This window comes from Mustela nivalis (genome assembly GCF_964662115.1).
Source record: "Mustela nivalis genome assembly, chromosome: 3".
NCBI lineage: Eukaryota > Metazoa > Chordata > Mammalia > Carnivora > Mustelidae > Mustela > Mustela nivalis.
In genome coordinates, this window is record NC_139022.1 from 121,935,204 (window position 1) to 121,946,337 (window position 11,134).

An 11,134-nucleotide genomic window follows, 5' to 3' on the forward strand; every position below is an offset into this window, starting at 1 on the left:
GTTTTCTCCCCTGTAACATGGAGATAATACAGTGGCTCCCGTTCGTTCTGAGGATTAAATGCAATAAAGCAGGCAGAGTCCTGACACAGGCTAAACTGCCATGAGTGTTACAAGATTGTCCTTGTTGCTGTTGTGACTGTTGCAGCTCCCATCTGACCTCTGCTGCTCCCATCCAACCTCAGATGCTCCAGGGAAAGGGCGCCCCTGCCCGAGTCTGAGTGGGACTCAGGGAGCTTGTGCAGGGGGCCTCGGACTGGAGCCCTCCTCATGCACACCCCGGGAGACAAGTCTGCAGCTTCCAGCCACCATGCACAATCCTCTGGTGTGCACCGTGCCCTAGCCCGGGGAATCACAGTGCACACACCGGGGGCTGCTGTGGGCATTGAAGAGCTCCCACCTGCCAAGCAGGTGGCCCGGTGTCAGCCTCCAGCCCTCAGAGAATCGTTGTCGTTGCCACAGGGCATAGCCATGTCTCAGGTACCTCAGCCAGATGCCCTGGGCATGGACTGGCCATGGACTCCAGGCAAGGGGTTGTACCCCCCTCCCCGATCCTCAGTTTTCTCCTCTGTATAAGGAGACCAGTGCCACCCCTTCTTTGGGTCGTTAGAGGGATTACATCCTCAGTACAGCTATGAGGCTGGCCTGAGTGACAAGGACCGGGACGTGCCCAGTCCTTGCCCTGAGTGCGGTATAGACAGGTTCCTTCACGCACCTACCCCATCCTTGCATGTGTCCCTTTTGTCACTGGGGACCTTTGCCCTGTCTCTGCGCCAGTGGGGAGGACAATAAAAGCCTTGCTGCCCATTCTCTCTCTGCCTCCTGTCCCAAAAGCCTTTGGCTCCAGGATGCATTTGGCTCCGTGTTTCATTGCCCAGCAGCTAGAAGACGGGAAAACTCATAAGGAAGGGATGCACATGGTGCTTTTTAAAATTTTTTAATTCAAAAGAAAATAAGAAAACAAAAACACTTCCCAGCGTGTGTCATGATGACACATCACAGGCATGTAAAGTACATATAAAAAGAGTGTCTCAGGGGCACAGGCGGGGGGCCCCGTGCAGGGGGCCACAGCCCCCTTCTTTGAGGCCTTGTTTTCTCGGACGTGCACCTCTCCCAGGCCATAAAAAAGGAAGCACTCATGCACCCTTGTTTCTCTTGGAAGAGCCAGCCACTTCCGGCTCACTGGTCCATGACGCGCACGCAGGAAGCTGGGCTTTACACGATCTTGTAGGCGGACACAGGGCTGGGGCGTGGGCAGGCGGCCCACCGTTCCTCCCCGCTGCCCCGTTCATGGGCTCTGGGGCAGGGGAAGCTGTGTCCCTCACGGAGGGAGAGGGGGCACACACCGTCCTTCAGGGGCTTGGGCGTCCCTCCTCGAGTGGCAGCAAAGGGAGTATCTACAGGTAAGCTGGGAACCACGGAATAAGGACTTAGAGCAGGACGAGATGAGCCCGGGGCTGGGGCGGAATTCTGACGGGCAGCCGGACGGTAGAGGGGGTGCTTGCCGTAAGCCGCTTTCACGGGGCCCTTCCCTAGCTGCTCCCCCACTGGCCGCATCCCTGCCTCTGCGGCCCAGACTTCGGGGCCCAAAGAGACCTGGACTCCAGCCACGGCGCTGCCACTTACTAGTGTGTGAGATCCTGGGAAAGGTACTTAACTTCCTGGAGCCTCGGTTTCCTCATCTGCTCAACGAAGAGGTTCACTGGACCCTCACAGGATGCCTGTAAATATGAGTGTGATTACGCCTTTAAAGAGCCTAAGACAGCACGTGGCGCATAGACTCCACAGATGGTCCCCGTGATTACTGTTACCAGGCTCCAGAGTTGGCGTGTGTGTGTGTGTGTGTGTGTGTGTGTGTGTACGTGAGATAAACAGAAGGTCCACACTGTGTTCTAGAAAAAGGCCGAATTCCTGAGCTTTCTGTGTCTGTCCGGGCAGGTCAGAGGTCTTGGACAGCAATGACGCTGGCACGGGAGGTCTCGACTGCTTTTCTTCTCCATGTGTCCAGCAGGTTCGGGGGCTGCTCTGTTCTAGACCTCGGTGCCCTCCCTGGGGTAGAGGACACTGTTCGTGTTGATGCTGTTGTAGAAATGGGGACTGAACTGGTTGAGGACAGAGCCTCCGTAGCCGAGAGCATTGGCAGGCATAGGGTTGGCCCACTCGCCCCCGCCCCCGTGGCCGCTGAGGTTGGTGAGTGGGGTGTACGAGCTGAAGTTCAGCAAGTTCTGCCCCATCTTGTCCGTGGGCTCAGGACTCAGTCCCGGTGTTGCCACAGGGCGGCTCGCCGGGCTCGACCCGCTCACGTAGGCGGTCATGGTGGAGAGGAAGCTGTTGAGGCAGGGGGTGCCCGGTGGGGGAGGGGAGGGTGGCTTCTCTGGGGAGCCGGTGGTCCCCGGTGAAGCACTGTCCAGGATGTCCTGGGCCTCTGCCGTCTTGGGGCTGCCCGCCAGGAGGCTGTTCTCCGTCTTCTCGGAGGCCAGGGATCCCGTGCTGGAGGAAACATCCGATTTTCTCTTCCTCTTCCTGCGGAAATTTCCATTATCGAACATCTTTTCACAGTTGGGGTCCAGGGTCCAGTAATTCCCTTTGCCTGGCACAAAAGGGGAAGGAGTAAGCCGAGCGGTGGACAAAATACTTTGCTCCTGTTTTTTTTTTTTTTTTTTTTTAAATTGCTGTCAACTAAAGGCCAAGCAAACCGTGCGGAAGACAGAAGAGAAGGCACGGGCGGAGAGACAGAGGACTCGCACGCACTGGCCACACACCACGGGCCAGCATCTCTCTTCCACCCTCGCCTCACAACTGGGCACTCTGGGGACACAGAGGCGTCAGCCAGGAGAGCACTCGCAGTGCGGCCTTCTGGAAGAAGTTCGGGTACTAGGGGAATGGAGAGGGAGGGCCTTCTTCCATGGCTGACATGAAAGAGAACTCGGGAAACACTTTAGAGCTCCCTGAATGTTTTGGTCAGGGAGTCTGAGGATGGACTTGAGTCCTGGCTTTTCTCCTAACTGGCTGAGGGACTCTGGGCAAGCCTCAGTTTCCTGGTCTGAAAAGTGGACCTGTTATACCCCTCCCTTCTTCCTCAGGCTGATGCTGGATGTGTAGGGGGTGCCTGTCACCAGGAGGTGCCTTCTGGAGGGAGGGCCTGAGCTGGGCCTGTGGGTGAGGCCAGTCATGGAACTGGACACTCACCCTCCCTGGGGGGCCCCTAGCCCTGTGCCTGCTAGCCTCCTAGCAGCCGGAGGTGGGGCTTTGAGCCATGCCCTGGCTTCCCATGGGGGCACAAGAACAGACTTTAATTCTGGGAAATGCATATCTGAGTATTTAATATATTCTGAATGTCCCTGCATTATAGAAATTCATCATAAAAAAAAAAAAAAAGAAATTCATCATTAAAAAGGAAAAGTTGGTAGTCTTTGGTGTTAGAGAGACCTCCATTCAGATTCAGGCTCCAGGGCTTTCTCTCCACTCTGGGTGACCTTGGGCAGGCTGCTTCCTCGCTGAGTGTCACTCCCCTCATCTGGACAATGGGTTCCGCCAGAGCCGCCGGCAGGGGTGGGTTAAGAGTATGCAACTGAGCAGGCAGCACAATGTGGCTCTTCCTGTGTGTCTGACCAATTCAGATTTCTCCCCAGGGGTCTGAGTGCACTTGGGCCTTGCCACGTCCAAATCCTCCTAGGGACTTCCTATGAGCTGGGTGCCCGGGACTCAGAGTGATCACAATTACTGTGGACTCTTGGGCGTTTGCAAGCACCCAAACCCTTGCATGCATTCTCTTATGCCCCCCATCACAGGCCTGCAAAGGAGTCACAGTTACCATCCCTGTTTTTCAGATGGGGAAACTGAGGCTCAGAGATCTAAAATGCCTAGAGTGACTAAACGCTCAGTGGTGCAACCAGGATCAAAACCCTGCCTCCAGGGCTCTCCGAGGCTCCTTCACTGCTGACAACCCTCAGCCCCCTGTCTCAGGGGACACAGCCAGGTAAGAACTTTCTAGAATGGGGTGCTGGGGAGGAATGACAGGAGACTTCCTTGGGGGCATCAGAGGCTGGCTCCCCCGGCCCCACACTGCCCCGGCAGCTCCCTTACCTGGGTCGTCCTCATCACGGGGCACCTTCTTGAAGCAGTCATTGAGAGACAGGTTGTGGCGGATGGAATTCTGCCAGCCGGCCTTGCTCTTGTTGTAGAAGGGGAAGTTGTCGGCCACGTACTGGTAGATCTGGCTGAGGGTGAGGCGCTTGTCGGGCGCCCCGTGGATGGCCATGGCAATGAGAGCCGAGTAGGAATAGGGGGGCCGCACCAGCTTCATCAGCTCCTCCTGCGAGGGGATGGGCAGCCAGCCCAGGTCGCCGCCCCCCAGCCCAGACATACCGGGCAGCAGCTGCCTCTGCACACCGTAGGCCTGGGGCAGGAAGGGGCTGGCGTTGGTGCCCGGCAGGTAGGGCGGTGGAGTCATGGCCGGCCCATTGAGCCAGAGGTAGGGGTTGGGGGTGGCCCCGTACTCGCCACCCCCCTCAAAGGAGGGGGGGCGCTGAGGGCTGGGCACGCCCTGTGGGTAGAAGAAGTTCTCATGGTAAAGGCTCATCTCGGGGGGCTCCTGGCCGATGCTGGGGAACTGGGGGCTGCAGCGAGCTGGGGACGGTGCCGGGAGGTCGAAGGAGCTCATGCTGGGGTTGGGCTCGGCCGGAGCCACCTGTCTGGCACCTGCACCAGGGAGCTGTCCCTGACAGGTGCTCGGCTGGCCCAGCCTCCGACTTATACCCCTGCGGGCTTGGCCTGCGGGCCCCACCCAGGGGCGGCCACCTTCTGCGTGCCGGCCCCTCCTCCTACAGCCCTGCCAGACACCAGGAAAGGGCCTTGGGCCAGGGCCACTGTGCGTGCTCAGACTGGTCCTGTGGCTGGTGTCCCCAGTGCCTAGGGCGCCCCTCTTGCCTCTGTCTCCCAGCTCCTGTTTCCCCCCTTTCTCTCCTGCCTTTCTCCTCACTTGGTTCCTCTTGTTTTCCTTTCATTGTGTTCTCTTCCCCTTCTCCGTCACCCGCACTCTGGCCAGCCCCTCTGCATCTCAGTCTCTCTCCTGCCTTCTCGCTATCACAGGTTCTTTCCCTGTTCTTCCTCCCCCCTTCCGTGTTTCTTTTCTAAGCACTGCTCTGGCCACCTCTCTGTCCCTCCCCCCCTCCCTTCTCTCTCTCTTCCTCGGAGTTTGTTTCCGTCTCTTTCTACTTCTCTGTTCCTTCATGATCACCTCCTGTCTGTCTCGGCCTCTCTCCCACTCCCTTTCACTCCTGTCTCTCATTTCCTCTGTATCTCTCTCTCTCTCCCCTGTCCCATCCTGACTCCCCATTCTCAGAACCCCTCACCCAGACCGGATGTGGACTTCATCAGAAGCCACATCTTTGGGTCTTCTGAAGAGAAGACACACTTTCTGGAGGTCCCAGGAAAGAACCTGGCCCTGGAGAATCAGAAGAGCAGAGAGGAACCTTGCCTATGGCCAGATTTCCAGTCGTTTGGTTATAGGTACCCTCCGTGTACAGACACGCAGACACATACACACACACACACACACACACACACACACACACCCTGAAGGCACACTGATGAGGGCCTTGGACAATACCTGGGGATTCTCCCGGAGGAGCAGCAGGGAGATAGCAATAGAAGGAAGAGAGTGTGAATGGGCTTCAGGGAAAAGTGAGAAGGAACTTACCTATGCAAGGTTCTTTCTGGGGCAGGGGTCACGCAGGCCCCCAGGCCCCTCTCTGATCAAAGTCCTTTCATGTTTCAGCTTATAGGGGCCCTACAGAGCTGAGGCAGGAGGAGAGCCCTGGACTCCTCACCTTGCCATTCCCCTCACACCATCTCTGCCTCAGGCTCTAGAAGCAGGAGCGGCAGCAGCTCCTCTGCTCTGAGCTTACAGCCAGTATCCCCCTCTCTGGGCTCCATTCTCCAGAAGCTTGGAGATGACTTACTCTTCACCCCAGCAGGCCCTGGGCCTAGGGGCAAGGACAATGGGCAGCTGTCCCTGAGCAGGCTTTAGTAGTGGCCTGACTAGTCTCTCCCTCAGATCAGAATGGAAGAAAGCTGCAGCTGGCTTCTGGGGCCACCACCTCCCTCCTACCCTCCTGCCTCTACTTCACTCTCCCCATTCAACTGCCCCTCACTCAAGTGTCCAGGCCCCATGGACCCTTGAGGTGGAAGAAGGAGGTCGCTCCCTGTGCCAGCCGGAGGGGCTGCCTTCCAGGGAGCGCCCCCAACCCTCGCCAGGCTGCCTGCTCTCCTCTACAGCCGCATCAGGAGACAGGCCACGGGAAACCCAGGTGCCATGGGATGCGTCTCCCTTGCAGTGTACGGGTGCCCAGAGGATGAGCTTAGGAAACCGAGTGGGAGAGACCCTCCCAGGTCCTGAGAAACCACTTGTCCCCACCAGGGAGCAGGGAATGAAATGATCCCAAAGGGCCCGACTGCCCAGGGGAGGCACAGGGTAAGTGCACTATGTACTTTCTTTCAGAAGAGTAAAGCCACAGAGGCCCCATCTTTGTTTAAAGTGTCTCTGCCAGGCCTGGTTCGCGGAAGGCTGGGCCATGACTTTTCAAGAGGCAGGCCCCTTAGAGACCACCCATGTAGACCCAAGGCCTGGCAATGAACCTGGCGCCCCCACTTCTGATCATTCGTCCTGCAGAATTAAAGGGAGCTATAAACTCTCTTCAGGGAATTCGCCACAGCATTGTGTAGAACTATAACAAACTGTAACTAACCTGAATGTCCAATAGGAGGGGATCGGTCAAATAAATTGGGTATCATCCCAGGGAAGAAATACTTGGAAGCTATGGAAAAATCGATTGTAGAATATTTAGTAATATGCAAAGATGTTCTGTTCTAATAGCAGTATTTAATGAAATGGACTGTAAAGTGCCATTTTATGGTAAAAATATATATTAATATGTGTATTTATAAATGTAAATACCAAACTGGGAATTATTATTGTTGGATGGAAATCAGAAGTGATTTTCATTATTGTTTTTCAGTTTCTGATTAGGTAGTAAACTCAAGCACACAGGTGACTTGCTTTGGGAGTCCAGTGTAGAGGCCAGCAAGGGGCTCTCTCACGGACTCACAGCAGACATAGGCTCTGAGAGCAGGGGGACTTGGGTCTGAACCCCAGCTGAGAAGCTAACTGCAAATCTTAACAAGTGACTTAGTTAACCTCAGCTTGCCTTCTCAAAGGAAAATGGGAACGATCTGATCCCACGTGGTTGCTGTGAGCAGCCCGTGAGCTGATTGGCGTAACCATCGTAAGTCATTGGTGCCTAGAATAGCACTCAGTGACTGTAAGTCTTTATATACGCTAGTCAACATACATTTGAGGTGTACAATTCCTCCTTCAGTTTGCACCCTTGTAGGTTAATTCCTCCCTTTTAGCAGCCTGTGGGCAGGGGCTGGGAGACAGGTGAAGTTACAAAGGAGGAACCGAGGGAGGGATGCTTGGGGCAGACCCCAGCTCCGCAGCCAGCCCCTGCCTTCTGCGGCTGATGATGAGCTCCCCTCCCGTCCCCTTTCCTGAAGCCATGCAGCTGACCTCTGTGGCCTCCACCTCCCTCATACCCTTGTTTTTCCATTTCCTTCTCTTCACTCAACTGCCTCACACTTTCTCCAGAACCCATGGGTCCTTGAGGCCCTTGAGGTGGAGCCTTGAGCTCCATGGCTACGGCAGGAGACAGGCACTCCAATCAGGTGACAAGGTCACTCGCACCCAGGCTGGTCAGGAGCGTTTTCCCCAAACTCCTCATCTACCCTTTCCCTATTGCCAGGGTCCCCTTCCTTAGAGGCGGTTTTTAAAGGAGGCTCACTTGAGTCTCCCTGTCGCGCCTGGGCCCTGGCATGTCTTAGGAGGCCTGGCCCCCGTGCAGCCTCTAGCCCCAAGTCTGGTGGCTGCAGCTCACAGCCTCTTGTGCCCTCCCACACCCGGTCAGTGTCAGGCCTGCCCCTCCTCTGGAGTAGGGTGCGTGCCCCAGCGGTCAGCTGTATGCATTTCCGGGTCCAGAAGCTCAAGGCAGCTCAAGGCCTGCAGAAAGGGTGAATGTGCATAGGCCCCATAGACCGTGGCTGGCCAGGGCCTCCCCACCTCTGGCCTTGACTTTCAGGGCGTGGAGGAGTGTGGGAGGAAACAGGCTGTCCTTTGGGTTTCCTTTCTTGCACACCAGAGCTGCATCTCGGAATATGTTGGGGCCTGCCATGGGTCCAGCTTCTCTGTCCCAGGTATGGGCTTTTAGGAAGTCTGGTCCAGGTGTCAGCCAGGCTGACTGATCTTGGGGCTCTCTACTCTCTCTGCTCTTTGGTTTCTGGTGGCCCTTGAAGCCGGAGAAACAAAGTTAAACACCGCCCTCTGGTGGCCATATATTTAAAAGCAGGGAGCGGAGTGCAGGGATTCATTGACCATTAAGAGCCTGTGGCCAAGGATTTCTGAGCCCCTTTAAGGGGCAAGGTCCCAAACTGAACAGCAGCTTCAAGGAGGAATTGTGCCCCTTTGGGGGGGGGGGGTGGGAACCACTTTTATTTCACTGCAATGGAAATAGTGGGAACTGGACTGTCAATGGGGCAAAATGTCTTAAAAGTCAGCCAAGCAGCAGTTGGACGAGTTGGAATGAGAGTCCAACAGCTCTGGTCATGTTTTCTGAGTGCCTTGCCATTCCTCATCTCCCAGCCAATGCTTGTTTGGAAAAAGAGGGTAACAGGCTTACCTCCCTCAGAAGGCTGTTGCCAGGATTGCCCGAGACAGTACAGGAAAAACCTCTGATACAGTGCTTGGGGGTAATCAATCCTTCACTTGTTCAGCAAAAATTGATCATCTCCACAGTAGCATTTCTGGGGCATGCAGGACTCTGTCGCAGCCACACAGCACTGAGGTTCCCACTCCTGATTTGCCATCTTGGTGCAGTGCCTATAGTTGGATTTACTTAATAATTTTTAAATTGGCTCTCACGCTCCCTCCTCCTTCCTTTCTTTCTTTCTTTGTTTCTTTCTACTTAATGGATTTACTTATTTATTTATTTATTTATTTATTTATTTATTATGGCTTTATTTATTTATTTAACAGAGACAGAAAGTGAGCACAAGCAGGGGGAGTAGGAGAGGGAGATGCAGACTCCCCGCTGAGCAGAGAGCCCGATGTGGAGCTGGATCCCAGGACCCCGGGATCACAACCGGAGCCGAAAGCAGACGCTTAACCAGTGGAACCATCCAGGCGCCCTAATGAATTTAGTTTAAAGATAAATTCCATATGATTTCTGGAAATGAATCACTGGTAATCAGTATCACTTGCCATAAATACGGTGAGAAAAAGTAATCTCTGTTCAGAGCCAACACGTGCAGGGCACAGCCCAAATTCATTCCTGTGTTCTCATTCAGTCCCTACTCGAATCATCCCCACTTTACAGAGGAGCGATCTGAGGTAGCACAGGCCCGAGCCGGCTCACTCTTTGTGAGAAGGTGAGGTGAGCAAGCATTAGGGAAGGGAGAAAACGCTGCTTGGGGAAGGCAAAAGGATCAGAAGAGAATTGGAAAGGGAGAGAATTTTCTCATTGTGAGTGTGGTAGGCAGACTAATGACTTCCCCATCATAAGATGTCAGTGCAGATCCACAGAATCTGCAAATGTGTCCTCTTTCAAAATAAAGGGGACTTTGCAGAAGTGATCAAGTTGAAGAGCATGGGGAGTGATAAGCCTGCACTGCCTGGGTGGGCCCAGCATAGTCCCAGCTGCCCTTGCAAGAGGGAGCCAGAGGGAGATGTGATAGCAGAAGAGGAGGTATGATGAGGAAGCAGGGAGGGAGCAAGGTGGCCAGGAGCCAAGGAAGGCCACATGCCTTTCTGCTTACAGAGTTTGGAAGAGGCAAGAAAAGACACCGTCCTCTGATGTCTCTTTGGGGAACTAGCCCTATGGTCACCCTGATTTTCATAAGACTGATTTTGGATTTCTGATCTCAGGAGCAGGAAGACAGTAAATCTGTTTTGTTTTAAGCCAGTAGGTTTGTGATAATTTTTTACACCAGCAACAGGAAACCAATAGAGTTGGATTCCATGCTAGGTGAAGCTGTGACCCTGTCCACTGATGATCCCCCTCCAGTGCCACCAGTGGCCTTTGTCCTGCACCCAAAGAACAAGGAGCTCCTTTACTCCCTCACCCCTTCCCCTCTTCTCCCATTCCCCCATCTCTGGGTAAAGAATACAGACTGGGGGCAGTGGCTTTATGGGTTTGGTCACTTGTTCATTTCATTCTGGGACTACTGTGGACTGAGGTGGCCCCTGTGGGCCTCAGTTTCCTCATGTGCAAATGGAAGACCAAAGCTGTGGTTTTCAAGGCCCTAAGAGGCATTCTCCTGGGCCCAGAGCCCCAGAGATTCTGACCTAGGAGGTGCAGATGAGGCCTGGCATCCCTGCTCCAATGATGCACACCCCGCTTAGAGAGGCGAGAGATCTGGGGAGCCAGCCCGGTCCCCGGAGTCAGCCCTCAGAAAGCTGCTGCTCATCAACCTGTTCCTTGGAGCCTGAAGCATCAAGTTCCTGCTCTACCACTTTCCAGCTGTGTGATCCTGGACAAATGCCTGTGCCTCTCTGGGCCTGTTTCCTCACTGTAAACTGGGACTAATGATAATCTATACTTCAGAGGGCAGTTGTGAAGTTTCAAAAATTACTAAGTGCAGATTGCCTGGTGGGCAGCCGGTTCTCTGCACCTCGCCTCTCCAATGGCTGGCACAGCACTCCAGACCCCGCACACACCTGGCCTCACCAGCCACTCCCGCCGCATCCTTGCCCCCTTGCTGTGCCCTTCCTCGGGTTGTGGCCACGCGAGCCTCTCGTGATCCCTCAGCTCCCTGCCTGCTCAGGTTGTCTGGAATGCCCTTCCTCTCCACCGGAGAGCCCTGACTTACCCTCCAAAACCAGCTCAGCGCCGCCTCCCCAGGGAAGCCTTCCTTCTGGTGTCCAGGCCCCGGATTCCTCCCCCTGGTTCCCCCCATACCTAGAACTGGGTCAACCTTCGCTACGATGACCAGTGTATCGCCTGACTTCACTATGCGATCTGCAGTCCCTTGAGGGCACGGGTGTGGTTTTGTTTTTGTATTTGTTTTTGATTTTTGTTTTTTCAGG

At 54.9% G+C, this 11,134-nt stretch overlaps 1 protein-coding gene and 1 long non-coding RNA gene across 3 annotated transcripts; one reads left to right on the forward strand and one right to left on the reverse strand.

Annotated features, from left to right (window-relative positions):
- Positions 1–918: 918 nt before the first annotated feature.
- Positions 919–4,752, reverse strand: FOXI1 (forkhead box I1). Its single transcript, XM_082724351.1, has 2 exons — positions 4,084–4,752; positions 919–2,587 (listed from the first exon to the last, which is right to left on the reverse strand). The coding sequence occupies exons 1-2, from the start codon at positions 4,658–4,660 to the stop codon at positions 2,028–2,030; spliced, it is 1,137 nt and encodes a 378-aa protein (XP_082580477.1). The 5' UTR covers positions 4,661–4,752; the 3' UTR covers positions 919–2,027.
- On the forward strand, positions 1,275–9,286 carry LOC309861446. 2 transcript variants are annotated; one of them, XR_014309945.1, is made up of 4 exons: positions 1,311–1,400; positions 2,683–2,868; positions 3,828–3,976; positions 9,086–9,286. It is a non-coding gene; the product is annotated as an uncharacterized lncRNA (long non-coding RNA). The 2 variants fall into 2 exon arrangements; XR_014309944.1 differs by lacking the exon at positions 2,683–2,868 and having other exon boundaries at positions 1,275–1,400.
- The last annotated feature ends 1,848 nt before the right edge of the window (positions 9,287–11,134 follow it).

Coding starts and splice junctions, on each gene's coding strand:
- FOXI1 (XM_082724351.1), bottom strand. CDS start 4,660: ATGAGCTCCTTCGACCTCCCGGCACCGTCCCCAGCTCGCTGCAGCCCC. Junction 2,588..4,083: donor CCGTGATGAGGACGACCCAG/GTAAGGGAGCTG, acceptor CTTTTGTGCCAG/GCAAAGGGAATTACTGGACC.